This window comes from Meriones unguiculatus, chromosome 12 (assembly GCF_030254825.1).
Source record: "Meriones unguiculatus strain TT.TT164.6M chromosome 12, Bangor_MerUng_6.1, whole genome shotgun sequence".
Taxonomy (NCBI): Eukaryota; Metazoa; Chordata; class Mammalia; order Rodentia; family Muridae; genus Meriones; species Meriones unguiculatus.
The window spans coordinates 79,483,808-79,501,639 of record NC_083360.1 but is presented as its reverse complement, the minus strand read 5'-3'; the positions used below and the strand labels follow the sequence as shown (position 1 = coordinate 79,501,639).

Genomic DNA, 17,832 nt, shown 5'->3' with positions numbered 1-17,832 from the left:
GGTTGCTGCCTGGATACACCTATCCTTGTTGTGTAAACCCGCCTAAGACATTATACCTGATTGGTTGATTAAAGGCCTAAAACTTGAGCAGGGTAGAATGGGCTAGGCATGGCTAAGGTTCCTGGGCTTTCGAGGCTAAGAGAATTATGGGAGAGGGATAGGCAGGAAGAGAGGAGGAAGGAGGGCGCCATGATGGGTTAGCATGGAGAAGGACCATGGGGGCCTGGAGGACAGACTCCAATAATGGTGTGGAAAGGCCCAGATGAAGACCAAAAGCAAGTATTTATAAGATATGGATGGAAGATAGCCCAGATGAGGATGGTTAAGGAGGATGGCACTGGATGGGAGCTGGGAGGTAGATGGTGAGGTTATTGAGAGAGCATAGGTAAAAATATCTGCTTAGCCCACGGTAAATAGGCAACTATAAAATCTATCAGGTGTCTGTGTCTTGTTCTTTGTGATAGTGGGTTAAATAATACTGCCTTGATGATTATAGGGCAAAAAATAATAAACATTATCTAGCACAACATCCCTTTCTATTTGCTACAACATACAATGTTTGTTTTACTCATACCTTCACATTGCTTCCATGCAAGTATATATTTTTTGGAAGAAGTTGAAATGTCTGTAAGATATTTCATCACATGCTAATTTCTTCCTTCTTTTTTTTATTTCATTCTCTTTTGTGGTACTGGGACATAATATTTCCTGAATCAGTTCTCTGTAATTTCTTGTTTCTGAACTTTTACTTCTGAAAATGATGCATAATATATGATAATAGCATCTTATAAAGGGACCGTGATTACTTCTGAGGTTAGTCATTTATTTAGTCACTAAATGAGGGGGAAGAACTAAAGTTTCAGGGGTATGTGGCATGGTATATGGTTTTGGGGATATATGGTCTTGGGCAGTGTAAAGAGAGAGTGGGATTGACCAACCAAGCTTGCCAGGGCTCAGGAGACACATTCCCAAGAAATTCAAGGGGAATGTAGAATGCTGGGACAATACTCAGCCCGTGCCGAATCAATGTCTTCATCCTATGTTAGTGTCCTGTGAGCTAAAGTGTGGCTTGCTTCTCCTCAGCCCTCAGCCCTCCCACTTTTTTTTTTTTTTTTTTTTTTTTTTTGAGGAAGACATGTTCCCAATGTATGGTTCTGTCTCACCTGCATGGAGCACCACCTTTCTGGGAACAGTTTCGACACTGTTGTACCCATGTTCCCTGTATTCATGTTCTTCGTGTGTTTTGTGCCCAAGAGCCTGGTAGACTATATGTGATTAACATACCATTGAACTGACAGATTATTGAATGGGTAAGCAGATAAGTGATTTCACCGTTGTGCAACTTCCTACCCTGCAGCATGTTTTTTTGTTTGTTTGTTTTGTTTTGTTTTTTCCTGTAGGCTTTTCAATAGTGTCAATGTTTTAAACCTCTATGTGTTATTTATTACATGCCAGGAACCATGACTGGTACTAAGGACTTAGTCTTCTTCAATATCCTAACATATATATGTGTTCATAGAGAGTTAGTAGAAGGATTGGGCCATGTCATTAAATCTACAGGTCAGTCAGCAAACTGGAACTCAGGAGAGCCAAGAGTTGAGTTTTAGTGTAAGCCTGAAGACCTGAGTGCTAGGAGAGCCAGGAAGCTCAAGACCCAGAAAGAGCTAGTGTTCTGGTTCAAGTCTAAAGCCAGAAACAAAACAATACAAAAATAACTACAATACAATACAATACAACACAACACAATACAATTTGAATATGGTTATGAAGAAAGAATTCTCTCTGTCTTCAAGAGTTAATCTATCCAGGTTTCAACCAAAAATGTCCTCACAGATATACCCAGTATAATAATATTTGGTCATTATCTGGGCATTCTGAAGGCCAGTCAAGCTGACACATAAAATTAACCACCATAGCCTTCAAATGTGCTCCACCTCCCCATAGTTAACATCAGAGCATTTCACTTACAGTTCTATTTTTTTTAAACTTTTGATCATATGACAGCAATAAGTGAAACTTGGCTATCCTTGTTTATTCCAGGCTTGGGAATCAACCCATTCATCCATGCAACATTGATGTCTGCTTTTCATCTTTAAACTTTGGTAGACATTGACATATGATGTCTACATATTACTAGTCCATTCGGGTGTCTGGAAAGAGTAGGGGCAGAATGAGGAGGAAGCACAGGAGAACCTCCAGCTGGCCGAGCTCTCCATTAAAAATCAAGGAGCCTAGATTTGAGTTCCAGCCATGCCATCATCCAGCTAGGTGGCCTTGAGCAAAACCTTTCTGAGTGTCATTCAGTTTCCTTAGTTACACAAATTTGGATGACATCTCCAAATTATTCCTAGCTCTAACACTTAATTATAGAATTATTTTGCAAGTCAGGGGGTGAAAAGATCTACAAACTGAGATGAAGAGAAAGATTTAGAACTAAGTGGTGGTGATGGTTGTGCAATCTTGCAGATCCTCTTAGGACTGCCAAACTGCAAATTTTATGTTAGAGTTGAGTGTTGCTTAGCAATGACAGTATATTATGAGGAAGATGTCCTTTGATAATTTTTGTCATTGTGTGTATATTAAGGAATATACTCACATAAACTAAGATGGCTATGACACCACTAAGCTATATAATTTGATGGGATCATATGTCATCGCGTGGCATATGGCTGTTTACATGATGCTTTTGGGAACAATTTTAGTAACAATGATTTTACTTTTTAATTCAAGGGCCCATAGGTTTGAACACTGTTTTAACATCACAGTCATCCACAAGTAGATGAACCCAATTGGGAAGATTAGAGGGGATGGCTGAGGTTAGAATAACTGTAAGCTATGAATGGCTGGGATAACCGTGCCCTTCTGCAGGATACAGGACACTTCCTGTAGCCTCTTACCTGGATGGTGCCTTACTGGCTTTCCCAGATGGTAGCACAGCATTGATGGGCTGAGTCCTCAGCCTGTCCCTGTCCATCCCCTCTCACTCAAAGAAGGAAACGCCATACCTACAGTGTTACATACAAAGATAACTCTGTGAAGACATACTATTTTTCTCTCTTTGCCTGGTGAAGAAGAATGGCCTCTTTAAAAAAATAAAATTAAGTAAGAACGGTTTGCAAAGCCCTTGCTCTGCCACTCTACTTGGTCCCTTTTTCCATCTCATCCTCTGCTGCTGCTGCTTCTGGGTGTGGCTCACTGTGGACTGTTTAATGCCAGGCAGTGTTAATGCACGAATTCGTGAGGTCCTCATAATACTGCCAAATATTTACAGTTTCAACCTTACACTTCACTTGGCTGAAAGTCCTCACCCCTTGTTTGGAATTCCAGTCGTCAGCCTGGGATGAAGGTTGCTACCCTGGCCCTCTCCCCACCTCCGGCCTGGCTTCTGTCTTTGCCAAACATCTCACTTTTGCATCACAGTTCTTGTACGATCAGAAGAGCTAATCTGAGAAAGCCATTGCTTTTCCGAGGCCACGGAGACCACTGCGGAGGGCTGGGCTGTTCTCTTCCCAGCCTGCATGCCAGTTTGCTTTGTTTCTATGCCCTTTCCAACTTTTTCATAATTAAAGGGCCGAGCTGGTGTCCTTTTCCTGTTCATCTGCTCTGCTTCCCGTCTCTGTAAACTGACTCCTGGTGGCTGAGCATATGGCCATCGGTTAGCAAGCAAGCTCCTCACGTTAGGCAGCTCTGTCCCGTGGGTGGAGCCGGCCTTGTGCCATGCCAGCTCATTCTCCCGCAAACAAAGCTCCAGCCAGCGGCCCACACTGAACACATTTTGCACTTTTTTTTTTTTTTCCTAGAACCACACTCAGGTGGATGGGTAAAGTTGCCTGGCTACCTTCCCGTGGTGACTGGAGTGGCTGAAAAAAGAGTAGATGCAGAGATGGGAATCACAGAATGAGATGTTTAATTAAGAATGGCTAGGTTAATTTGGGGCAAATTTGAGTTTTAAAAATATTTAATCATGAAATGGCTACTAAGTACTTTATTTTATCATTATTATTTTAAAAGACGCTGTCTTATTATGCAGACTTGGCAGGCCTAGCACTCTCTCTGTAGGATTGGCTGTCCTTGAACTCACAGTGATCCTCCTGCTTATGCCTCCCAAGTGCTGGGATTAAACGTGTGCGTTACCAGGCTCACTTTAGCTATTTTTTAAATTTTTTGTGAGGCAGTATTCCACGATAGCCATGGGTTTTGAGTGAGAGACACGGAAATGTGTAGATCACAAGCAAACATTTCGTTTCTGTTGTACTGGATAGTGCACCTAGCATCTCTTACATGCTAGGCAAACACTTTAACACTGGCGTGAACTTCCACTCCGGAACCAGACAATTTTAACAAATGGCTTCACTCTTATGGCCCACATCATTCTGGCATCCCAGTGTCCCTCACCTACACACAGCGTAGAAAAATAAAGGTAAATGCTTTCTGTTGTGTCTTGGTTAAATGCTTTAAAAACCAGCTTTGTCCCCCAATTAACCTAACCGTTCCCCATGAAACAGCTCATCCTGTAATTCCCATCTCTGCCTCAAGTCACCTGCATCTCCACAGGTGATGCCCTTGCTGTACACCTGAACCCGGCTCAAGACAGAAACAAACTATGCAAAGACATCTTTGCTCTACAGACTCATCTTGCTTGCAGTTTAACTCTGTGGGTTTATTCCGAGTTTCCCCCGCCCCCTACTTTGGTGCTGGGTCCTGTTACTCAGCCTCTGGAGGGCTCATCAACTCTGTTGTATGCATCAGTGAGGCATTTAGTGTTTTTAATTTCGATTTATTTTTAAACTGGTACATAAACATGAACCTATAGTAATTGCAAACAAAATGGCATCACCCTTACTCTTAACCTTAGTGCGCATGAGCACCAATGTATCACTTAACTGCGCTGATTATATGAATATGCATATATGAATAAGCTTAATATACACAAGGGTGCCTTGTGTAATGCTGGAATCAGGTTAAACCTATCTGGCTCCTCAAATGTTTATCATTTCTTTCTGGTTAAAACCTCCGAAATTCTTCCTAGCTTTTATTGCTTGTTCTTTTGTTTTTTTCAAGACAGGCTTTCCCTGTGTAGCCCTGGCTGTCCTGGAACTTGCTTTGTAAACCAGGCTGCCCTGGAACTCAGGCATCTCCCTGCCTCTGCCTCCTGAGTGCCAGAATTAAAGGTGTGCATCGCCACACCTGGCTGCTTTCTAGTTTTTGAAACATGTAATATTTTTCCTCTCTCTCTCTCTCTCTCTCTCTCTCTCTCTCTCTCTCTCTCTCTCTCTCTCTCTTGTGTGTGTGTGTGTGCGCGTGTGTACGCGTGCGCGCGCAGGTGCACATTATCTTAGGTAGCAAGCGCCTTTATCTGCTGAGCCGTTCGCTGTCCCCAGAGCTTCTTATTGCTTGCTGATTATATATCAGTACCCATCAACCAACTTGTCAACACGCCTCCCTCTACAGTACTGCCTCCGGCCTCTGGGAGGCGCCATTCTATTCTGGCTTCTATGAGATCCACTCGTTCAGATTCCACGTAGGAGTGAAATCCCAAAGTTCGTAGTACTGTGTAATGCTAAGCATGTTTCTTTGTTTGTTTTTCTCCCCTTCATAAAAACATGTTCTCTTTTTAAATGTCTGGCACAAAAATGTCAAACTGGGGGAAAAAAAAACAGCTACATACATACAAGTACACAAAAAGAAATGTAGTCATTAGACTAGTAGATCCGTGAATGTTTCGGAGAGCACCCTGTGGCTAGATGCGGTACAAACAGGAAGCCAGAGAAGAAACACGTGTACACATACTAAGATCCTAAAGCTGGGTCTGAACGTTAGCATTCATGGGAAATAGTATGGCTTACTGACTATTCATAATTAAAAAAGGACTATACATACAAATGGGCCTAAATAGAAGAGCGATCTTCATTTGAAGAGTTCTTTTGTTTGTTTGTTTTTTGGTTGTTCAGGACAGGGTTTTTCCAAGCCCTGGCTGCCTTGGAACTTGCTCTGTAGACCAGGCCAGCCTCAAATTCAGAGCTCTACCTCCCTCTGCCTCCCGAGTGCTGGAGTAAAGGCATGCACCACAGCTTCCTGGGCAGAAACTTTTAACTCATTCCCTGCCTTTTTTTTTTTTGGCTATGGCTGAACCCAGACAAAACTGAAATGATAAATTATTCAGTATGATACAAATTATGACACATTTATAGGAAATGGTGTTAAAGATATAACAAAAATATAAATTGGGGGAAAGGGGAAGTCCAGATAAAAAATATAAAAATACTATCTCTCAGACTTTCATTTTTACACTTAGCAAAACAATTTGTATGCAAGCGGAAAATTATGTTTATTTTATAATAAGTGATAACTATGTCCACCTAGAATTCTCTGGTGACTTACTCTTTAAATTCTAGTAACTGAAATCAGCATCACAGCAAATGCTATTCGCTAGTATTCTCACAACATATAAAATATGCTTTAAAGTGTCTTTAGCTTTATTAATCTTATGTATTTAACTTTAAATTCAAATTTCATTTTGGTTTTTGAGACACAGTCTTTGTATGTAGCCCTGGCAGGCCTGGAGCTCCTAATGTAGATCAGGCTGGCCTCAAATTCACAGAGATCTGTCTATCTCTGTCTCCTGAGTGCTGGGATTAAAGGCGTGTTCCACCATGCCCTGCATAATCCAAATTACTTTAATAAGTCAAAACTGTACGATTACATTTTGTCTTGTAAAAACTTGAAGCATGTTTCATACCTTTGAGGACTCTGGAAACAATGATGAGTCATCTGGCAGAGATCCTTATATTTTTTCTTTCTATGTGCGCACACACACACACACACACACACACACGTGCACACACACAAACGCACATATATACTTTGTTAGAAGGAATGTGAGTCAGGGCTGGAGAGATGGCTCAGCGGTTAAAAATCACTGGCTACTCTTGCAAAGGGCCTGGGTTCGATTCCAGTACTTGTGTGGCAGCTTACAACAGCCTGTAACTAGAGGCCCAGGGGATCTGATGCTCTTTTCTGGCTCCATGAGCACTGCATGCACACTGTGAACAGACGAAGAAGCAAAATACCCACACACATAGTTTTGTTGTTGTTGTTTAAGTTAAAAAACAAGCATAGGAGCCATTCCTCTATTTCTGTGGGGATTGCGTGTAGGACTAAAACCTAAGGATGCTCAAGTCATTTGCATATCCTCCTGTAGATTTTCTCATTTGTAATTACTGTTGTTGCTATATATACAGATGGGAGCTGGACCTTATAGCCTGGCACATGCTATAGAAGCATTTTAGCATGGAGGTGCACCCCAGCTTTCTCACACATGTATTAAATCACCTCTAGATTACTTTACATATACACATACATACATACACACATACATAAATACACACATACATACAAATACATACACACATACATACATAATACATATATATTTCAGAGGCAGTGTCTCACTATTTCACCTCAGGACAGTCTTGATCTCCTGACCTTGCCCCTGCCTCGTGAGTGCTTAATCCCTGGTGTAGAACAATCTTGCTTCATTTTCATGTTCATGTCAGTAATGTAAAAAGGTGACAGTGTCCTGTGCGACCATCAGCAATTGTGTTCCCTCTCACCACAGAGCCTCTCAGCCCAGCTTTTCTGTTGAATCATTTCTTCTTTGCTTGATGGACTACAGGCGTTGGCTGAACTCCTTATGGTTCTTATTGTCAGTCTTTGTTCTTTATTTTTTGTTTTTTTCCAAGTAGCCCTCCTTCCCCCTCCCCCCACCCCCCTGCCCAATTTGGGGAACTATTTTTGTAGTACAGAAGTTTTAAGTTATACCAGTCTCTAAGTTATGCCTATTAAAGAAATTCTGCTTTAGCCCCAGGTGGCAAACATGGGGATTTATTTTCTTCTGATGTTCTTGTAGTTTCGTGTCGATGTGCTCCTGGGACATTCTGATAAGCAGGCAACTCTAACCTCTTCCAGTCTTTTAATAAGAAAACATCTCTTCGCTGCTGTAGGCATCTTGAAAATTTTGCTCTGTCTTTCACCCAGTGTGTGCGTTGAAGGCATTCTGCGTTCTAAATAATTCTCAGTTCTAAATAAGCATTGAGATGATCTCATCTTGGCATGTTGTATTTTGGAAATCCAACTCTAAATGCTGGTTGGAAAAAAAGAAATCACTCAGTTCTCAGACGGGGCCTGCCTGGGTACGCATGCGCACCTGGCCAGTAGGCAGACATTGCGAGCCACAGAAAACACCCGCTTGCTGACAGGGAAGGACACACGGGTGCTGATGCTGCCCCGTGTCCGGATGTTGCTGAAGGCAAAGTGCCCTCGGTGGCTTAGGTCTGTCATGCCGGGCCCCATGGGAAGTAGGTAACTTTTCCAAAATTTACATCCTCACATTTTGCCATCTTTAGTCTAGTTTGGCTCTCCTCAGCCACTGTCCTGTGCTCTTGCCCTGCAGCTGTCCCCTCCGGTCACTCACTCTAGGATCTTGTTTATGAAACTTTGAGGAAGCTCTGGGCAGGGGAAGGGCATGTACATGCCAGCCAGACACGGGCACGTACAGCATTCCTGCAGTCATCACCACCGGGACTTGTCGGAATTTTCTGGTCACCTATCTCTGTGTTAACTCCTGGGTCGTTGTGCCTGATGTCCTCTTTCTGTCTCAAGACTCCAAAAGTCTTCTAGCTTCTTGCATCCCCAGTCCTCTGGAGACTCCCAGCTTGCTATACAGATCAGCTTCACAGAACAGCAACTTCCTTGATGCTTCACACCACAGGGACAGTGACAGTGACACTGTAGACTTCCGTTTTCTCCTGTAGGTGGGAGGGACCAGGGAACAGGAGAATCTTTCTCTAGTAAGAATGGGATTGCCCTCTCTCTGGCAGCCATATTCAATTTTGCAGTTTACAATTTTTTTTCCCCCTCACAGATGGGAAACAGTGGAAGCTAGATGTGGTGTGGGCGGGCACAGTAGCAGCTCAACACTGAAATCTGAAGGGAAAGGGATTATATCCAGGAGGCTGCAGGGCTTAGAGAGGAAGTATTCCAGGCAGCTTGAATAGCACATGCAAAGGCCCTGAGGTATATCAGAGTCAGACTCATTTAAGCAAAATTAAAGGGTGTTAAGCTAAAAAGGTTTTATTTTCACATTTTTGAGCTTACTCAGGTAAGCTCGAGGCCCTGGGTTCAGCCCATAGCATCAATAACTCAAAAACCAGAAATATGTTTTAACACACCTCATAGGTAAGTAGTAACTTTTTGGCTTTTGTTTGATTTTTTTTTTTTTTTTGAGACAGGGTGTCCCTATGTTGCCCTGGCTGCCCAAGAACTTGCTACATAACTGGCTTCAATTTAGTGCTGAGTGCTGGGATTAAAGGCCTGTACCACCACATGGAAGGAGAGCTGTAAATTAAATAAAAAGAAAGAAACAAGGGTTGGCTAGCAAGTAGCAAAAGTGGAAATCATCAACACGGGCAGCTGAGAAAGTCGACTGGTCTAGCTGTCCTGGGAAGTGGTCTGTTGGTCCCTCCAAATGCTGTGCAAAGAATTACTGCATGGCTGAGCAATTACAAAAATATCAAAAACTAGCACCCCAAACACTTGCGCACAAATGCTCACAGCACCCTGCTTAACAAGGTCGAGACACCCAAGGCCTGTAAACTGATGACTGGATGAAAGCAGAATACAAAGCTCGGATTTGGCCTCGAGCATGCACGGAGCTCATAAACTTCACACCGGAGGAAAGAAGCCAGACATGAATAGTCACATATGTGTTTTCATGAAACATCCAAATTCGTTAAGTCTGTTATGACAGCAGGCAGCCTGGCCGTTGGTGGTGCTGGGGGAGGGGAAGGTGGACACCGCTGCTTGCCAGGTATGGGGTTTCCCTCTGGGGTGGCAGAAAAGTTTTGAAGTGCGTAGAGGAAGGAGACGGCGTGCAGCATACTGAAGGCATACTAATACATGTGAAAGTCATTCATCTTAGATGTGGTAGTTAGCAAGGATCAGAGTGGTGCCTCTAATTAAAAAAAAAAAAAAAAGGAAAGCACTTGGGTTTGCATGTGAAAATGAATTAGGAGAGGGAAGAATGGAAGGGGGGGGAACAATGTGAAGGCTGCTGTAGCATTTCAAGGGGACAGTGACAGTGACCTGGAGGGGGACAGAGACAATGGGATACCTGGTACTGAAGCTGCCTGGGAAATGTCCGTGTCATTTAGGTCAACCTGTGGTCCACCGCCAGCCTCCAAATGGCCGAGGGCGGCTATAAATGCCCCTCAGTCCAACACTGTAAACTTACTGAACGCCACGGATTAAAACAAAAAGCCGATTGTGAGTTTCTAGTCGTGATCTTTGTGGATGACAGTGTTGTGTCACGGTGACACAAGCTCGGGCACCTCTGACCGTAGAGCGTCACGTAGGTCACTGGAAAGGAGCTGAAGAAGAGGGATGTGGGTGGAGACTGAAGAGATGGAGTCGCCTCCAGCTTCCTGCAGAGGTCCGTCTGGGCAGAAGATGAGCCGTAGGTCCTGAATGCACCAAAAGTGCAGCACGGGGGTCCTGAGGCATTCCTCAGGTCTGGTGAGGGACAAAAGAATGGCCCCAGAAAGGTGAAGAGGCTGACACGAAGGTCCAGGAAGCTATGCTGGGTGTGGGCCGAGAGCACTGTAGGTGCCCACCTTAAGGTGCTGCTGGAAAGCAAAAGGCAAGACTCAAGAGATTGCTGGATGGCAAGACCCTCCCATGGTGTCCACCACAAAGCAGGCATTCTGTGTGCCGATCAATGTTTTCTTTGTCTTTCTCACATGGTTTTTGGTCATCCTTCCTGTTATTTACTGGTACCCATTAGCTCAAATACTGACTCATTTCTCATTCCCTGCCCTCCTCTCCAAACTGATCCTGTCCTTGTCTCCCCAGCCCAGAAGGCAACACCAGGACTGATGCAGTTGTTCAAGCCGGAAACTTTCCATAAACAACACCTGGGGTTTCTTTTTCCATGACATATTTTCCACTAGGCTACTTTGCTCTTCAAAAAGAATAATCTGAAATAGGGGCTCCTGCCCTAGCCTAAGGGTGCTATGCCCTGTCTACCCCATTTTCTGCTGCTATCATCTTGTGTTCATGTAGATCTCTGTATTCGTTTTTATACCCGCATTCCCAGCCTGCCTATTCAATGTTCTTTCACCTCAGAACACACATAAGCACACACATGCACACTTCAGACTGGAATACCCCCCCACCCCATTCTCTCCCCTTTTAACTATTCTGCAGGTTCTCTGCCTGAAACACCTTTTCTTGCTATAGCCCTCAGGACCTCATTTTCCTGCCTCTTCCTCCTTCTCGTTGTATTCTACCATCCTCTGCCGAGCAATGCTTTAGCTTCAGTGGCCCTGCCTCACTCAGGCAGGTCTCTGCCCCTTCTGTATCCTACTGCCTGGAAAGTGAAGCTTACCCCACCATCCTGTACCCCAGCTGGCTCTTAGTCTGCACGGGCAGCTTCCAAGAGGTCATGTCTGGAGACTTTCTGTGAGCATCGGCCCCAAGGCAGATTCCTTCCCTGCTTCTCAAGCTCACTCCCCCTTTTCTTCATAGCAAGCAGCCCTAGCTAGGCTTTGCATTTGGTTGTTCAAATGCCTTTATTAGATGCTTTCAGGTGCAGTTGTTGAGAACCCAATTTAAATGACCTTAAATAACAAAGGCTTCTGCCTCCCATAAGCTGGTTGAGCCAGCAATTTAGGTGTTCCGTGTTTTGTTTTGTTTTGTTTTTCTTTCTCCTCTCCCCACTATTCACAGATCAGTGCCACCACCCTGAGGCTGAGGTTGTTGACGTGGCAAGGTTGCAGCTAGTGAGGGCCACCTCTGACTCCACATTACTATGAGACAGACATCCCTGGGACAGTCAGTCCTGTCAGCTGCGGGTGTGGAGTTGTTAACCTTTTTGTAGACTGGAGAAGATATCTAATAGCAGATCTAAAGTCTAATGACAAACCACACTGGAGCGGGGATGGGGGAGGGACCGGGCAGCCAGTCAACTCCACCGCCTCCCTATGGCTATGGAGGAAAGCCTCACGCCTCTGGTTCATTGTTGGGTACTTGCTTCTGATGTATAAGTGGGAGGCCCTGAACATTCTCGCTGAAGGGCTGGAGGGGAATTAAGGAAGCAGTTTAGAAGCCACAGAATCAGTGGCGGTTTACGGAGCCTGGTGAACCAGTCACACAAAGGACAGAAACAATGTGAGCAGCATGGTTTAGCCAAAGACATCGTACTTGGTGGCAGATTTAAGCCTGCGATTAGAGACACTGGAATTGGCTTTCAGGCCTCCCTGATTCCTGCTCAGTGCTTTAAAAAAGTATGTGCAGCTCAGAGGTGCTATCAGCACTGAAAAACACTGGCGTCAGGACGGGGCTCACAACATCCCTGAGAGGAGCCACTGCCCACAAAGAGTGCAAAATGGATTCTCGGGGGGAAGGAAAGGAGATCAGATGTTACAATGGTTTGTATTACCTCCACAGTGTGACTCTATCCAACAAAATCTTATCTCCTAGTCTCCTTTCTTAAGGAGAATTTAAATAAATTTAAGTCTCCTTTGGGAGAGATAGAGCACTCATGAATAAAAAATGAGAAACATTGAATTAAGGGATTAGAGAAGGAAGACACCACAATGAGCAATTATGAACTGATACGGGCTGGAAAAAAAAAAAAACAACGAAGTTGCAAGAGCTCAATACATGTGCACACAGACACATGGACACTCACATACGTTATTACTAAACAGACCATCACACACAGTTCTAAGGATCTTTCAACTAAAGGTCCTATGAAATGGGAAGAATGAGAAAATAATTTTCACAGCACTCTATCCCAGCCTGGAAAATCTGCATACCTTCATTCAGACCAAAAAGACACAGACCAACTGGGCTGGTGTGCTTAAGATGATGATTCTGCCAGATGTACATTTTCAAACAGCGTAACCACTGGCGCCCTCACTGCGATGGGAGGAAGCTGGTCCTTGAGGACATCTCGCCGTGTGCCTCAGGCACTGGTGGGCAACGCCAGTCCTCCTCGAAAGGGGAATTGGAGAGTTTTCTAGTCAAATCAAGTAATGAAAGGCAGATGGCCAGGTTCCAACATTTTAAAAATTTATTAAAAACTGTTCATTAAAGACTATCTGGCAAGCAGACGGGCGTATACTCTGAGAACCACTGACTCCGGACCCTGCTGGATGTCAGTCTCAACCAGTCAGTTTCCTTCTGAATCAAGGGACCCGGACCATTCTGAACTACTGCACAACGAAAAGGGCTGGTTCCGGACACAGGGGCCTTGGTGAGTGCAAAGGCACCGGTGAGGACCCTTGGAGTGTTCTGTGCAAGCCACAACGGTGTCTGACCTTGATGGTGACAATAATGTGTCTAAGACCGTGCTTTCCTCTCTAAACAACGTGAACATCACTCACCACCACTATGTGTCTGAACAACGTCACACGTAATGCTTAGGGATTAGTCTCTGCAGGGCCTACACAACGCATACACGGGAGCTGGCGAGACAGTTCAGCGGTGAAGGACATGTGCTCTTGCAGAAGACCTGGGTTTGATTTCCAGCAGACAAATGATGCTCACAACTATCCATCACTCCAGTTTCGAGTGATCTGATGTCCTCTTCTGACCTCTGTGAGCGCCAGGCATGCATGTGGTTAAAACACTCACATATTAAATGAAGTAAATAAATCTAAAACAAGCAAACAAATGAACAACCACCACCAAAAAGAAACACTTTCACCAAAAACCGAGAATGGTCTCTTGTTCAGGTTATAAACATTCAATTACTTCTATTACGTTCAATTACATTGTTTTGACTTCAGGGCCATCTTATTGCAAAAGATGCAAAATAATTCCTTACATGGCCTGATTTTGTTTTTATTTCTCAGCTTTGTGCATCTACTGTAGGGATCTGTCCTCTGAGGCAGACAGATGCCATCCTCACGAGTCCATCGTAGCTGTGTTTGTTGACTGTTGACCTTCGCTCATGAAAACAAGGAGTGGTGGGACCTTTGTCTGAGTATCTCCCCACTCAATTCTGCCTAATTGGACGTGGCCTGAGGGTCTTGGGAGGGCCTAGATTTTTATAGGCTCGGCATGACAGAAGGAAGGGGCCTCCACGTCCATCCCATGCTGGATGGAGGCCTTCCCATGCTGTGACCTCTCACCCATGCACCGGAAGTAACCCTAATACAACAGTTGGTACACTCTGGTGGAATGGGGCTGTGAGACCTTATAAAGGACTGAGAGTAGATGTCTAGTTCCCTCGATGCCCTCCACTCCCACCCCATGACGCTCTCATGACAGCATCCTTCTTGGAGACACCACCTTTGTAGTCCTTCTCCCTCCTTGGTCAGGAAGGTGTTTTTTTTTTTTTTTTAAATGAGTCATCCTGAATTCTAACTATGTTTGCTGTGTCTGTGTGAGGATATGCTTTGTGTGTGCAGGCACGGGGATGTCAGAACCTCCCGAGCTGGAGTTACCAGTGGTTGTGAGCCACCTCACGTGAGGGAGGAAAGGAATTCGGGTGCCCTGGATGAGGAACAAGTGCTTTTGGGTACTGAGCCATCTCTCCAGCCTGGAGAAGCTGCTTTCATAACAGAGAGTCTCACTATGACAGGAGAAACTAGAGTCCCACAGAGAAGGGTACTTTGCAGGGAAGACAGGAAACCTAGATAATCTCAACAAGATAGGGTTGACCATCTTATCCTGAGGAAATGGATTTAGCTGTTCAGGAAGAAACAGCTATATATGCTTTTATTTATTAGTTGATTTTCTAATATTTTATTATTTATATTTATGTACACTGGTGTTCTTTCTGCTTGTATGGGTGTGTAAGGGTGTCAGATCCCCCAGAACTGGAGTTACAGACAGTTGTGAGCTGCCATGTGGGTGCTGGGAATTGAACCCAGGTCTTTTGAAAGAGCAGCCAGTGCTCTTAACCACTGAGTCATCTCTCCAGCCCTAACAAGGTTTGAGACAAGCTCTCACCAGGCTACCCTCAAACTTTTGATCCTCGTGCTGAGTTCAGCTTGTAAAGTCTAGAACACCAGGCACGATAGCTTTACTTATTTTTAAATGTTTGTTCTTTCTTTTAGCCTAGTCATGTCTTCACATGTCTTTGTGTGTTTGAGATGGTCCAGGGGCCTGAAGCTGTTCAAAGCACAGAAAGGAAATCTAGGTCACATGGTGAGAAGCGGTACATCAAAGAATGGTAGCCACTCAACTGTGCATTGCGTAGAGTTTATTTCACTAGCCTGCGATTTTATACACAGGATGGAGGGGCTGTGGGTAGCACGTATATAGTTTACTCTCTGTAGTGCTGAGGACCCAATTTTATTTTATTTTATTTTTACAGTATATCATGATACCCTATCATTAAAACATTATTTGGTGAATTTTTCCAACTACATATAAACGGAGATTTACCACACACACGGTGCAAAGAATTGTCTTCATAACATATTTGAATCACAAAATGTGAATCTAAAATACACCACTGTAATTAGAACACTACTTTAAAATCACAATGCCCCACGTCAAAGCAGCCATTTGCTGAATCCCTGTAGACATCAAAAGCAGATTGGAGGATAAGTGGCAGCAGCTTTGAGCTATGATTTCAAAAGAAACCTTTTAAGAACCACGACTTCACAATTTTAAAATGCCTTCCTTTATCGGTTTAATATTCTCAGAGTCAAAAAATGAGACATTTTAAAATTCATAGTCTTTAAAACAAACAGAATAAATCCGAGCCTCCCTAAACTGGAAGGCTACAGCTATAATACTAGATTTCGTAGAAACCTAAGGAAAACATTGCATGGGAGGCGGAAATGAATTCTAAAGGAATGAAATTTCTTCAAAAACATCTTTGATCACTGCCTCTCCAAAGAGAGAACACTATTACAGATGACGTGTTTCCATGATATAAACAAGCCAGAGAAAGATTTCTTCATTTTATTTTCCCAATCTTCCTTCCTTCCTTCTTTCTTTCTTTTTCGTTCCTTCTTTTTCTTTCTCTTTCATGTGGATCAGGGCAGTGGGAAGATCACCAGTTAAAATAAGAAACACAATTCATTAATCAAAGAACCACGCCATCACACACAACAGCCAGGGTTATGGCCGAGAATCTCTAGTTTCCTCCCCTCCCCTTCCAAAGTTTGAAAGTTCAATAAATAGTAGAAAAATAATCCTTTACTTAGAAATTTTGAGATGCATCATTTAGAGCATAAGGTGAGTTCCGTACAGTTATGGTGGCGTCCAGGTACCGCTAGGAAACGGGCGAGTCCGTCCAGCAGCTGGTGGCATCCGGCGTGCCATGCTCCTGGCCTCTGCTCCAGCTAAGGGGCCGAGTGCTTCTGGGGCTGGGAACATTCCTCTGGCTCAGTTTCCTGCGCGCGCATCTGTGTTGGAGGTTTGCCCACTGTTGCATTCCATTATGGCAGGTCAGTTCATCAGGCTCTCCCTCCTTTTCAGAACCAGCTTCAGCTCCTTCAGACTGAAACACACCAGCCGGCTGCAAACGAGTCGAACCACACCCGGACGGAGCTCGGACTCAAGGTGTCTCACGTGATCGGGTTTTACGCCCGGCTCATTTCCTCTTGCAGCGTCGCCCGGGCCCCCTCTCCCTGGGAGGTGAGAGCACCGTTAGCACTAGGCGTCCACGGTGTGTACTGTCACCGCCGCCTGCAGGTGGTGGCTGTGATGGAGGGGCGGGTGGTGTGGGCGGTAGTGGTGGAACTTGTGACTCAGCAGGGCTGCGGTCTGAGGCGGGGTGTCCAGATCCAAGTCCTCGTCGTGGTTCCCCACGTCCACCCCAGCTGACAAGGGGTCGTTGTTGCACGGTGGGTTCTCACTGTCTTCCTGGGGGCTCATGGTGCTGTACCCTAGAAAAGGAATAACACAGCCTCAGGACACAGGCCAGACTGGCTAGGATGCTGCGGTGCGCTCCCGTGTTGGTGACACTGAGGTGCCCACATCTGCACATGACCACCGGAGGCTGACGCATTTTAACTTTAAGGAGCACTAGAGAAAACAGGGTCTATTTTTTTTTTCTTTCTAAAAACAATCAACCATAAATATATAACCATGTTAAACAACAGAAAGTTAGGGGGGAACAAACAAGAGCCATCACTCCAACCCCCCTGGCTGCTGACAGCCCCACCATGAAATCGCCCCCCCCCCATTATCTGCAGGTACCCATCTTGGCCTCTGAGAGCCCTCTTCCTACGCTTCTAGAGAGTAAGATGGCCATCTTCTCCTGTATCGTATAAACTACTCAAGCAGGCGATGGGCAGCTTCAGACAATGTGAACAGGACTCAGGCTGGTGGGCACTGATGGGCAATAGCTGAATGGTGAAATGCTTGTGGGATGGCAGTGGGGGTACAGTCCATCATCACCATGGGATACCAGGGAGGATCCAACCAGTTACCATCATGGGTACCAGTGAGGATCTAACCACTTATCATCATGAGATGCCAGTGAGGGTCCAGTCAGTAATCATCATGGGATACCAGTGAGGGTCCAACCAGTTACCATTATGGGATATCAGTGAGGATCTAACCAGTTATCATTATGGGATACCGGTGAGGATGCAATCAGCTCTTGCTGTGGGATGACAGTGAGGAGCCAATCAGTTATTACCATGAGATACCAGTGAGGGTCTAATCCATTATCGCCGGGATATCGGTGAGGACCCAACCAGTTATCACCATGGAACATTAGTGATGGTCCAACCAGTTATCATTATGAGATACCAGTAAGGATGCAATCAGTTATCCCCATGGGATGTCAGTGTGGGTCTAGTT

General features: G+C 44.7%; 1 protein-coding gene across 1 annotated transcript in view; it reads right to left on the bottom strand.

Annotated features, from left to right (window-relative positions):
• Positions 1 to 15,254: 15,254 nt before the first annotated feature.
• Cachd1 (cache domain containing 1) overlaps positions 15,255 to 17,832 on the bottom strand; it is a 221,589-nt gene continuing 219,011 nt past the window's right edge. The window contains exon 27 of the mRNA XM_060365967.1: positions 15,255 to 16,910. Coding sequence (XP_060221950.1) covers positions 16,678 to 16,910 — 233 coding nt within the window. The 3' untranslated portion in view covers positions 15,255 to 16,677. The remainder of the gene's footprint in view (positions 16,911 to 17,832) is intronic.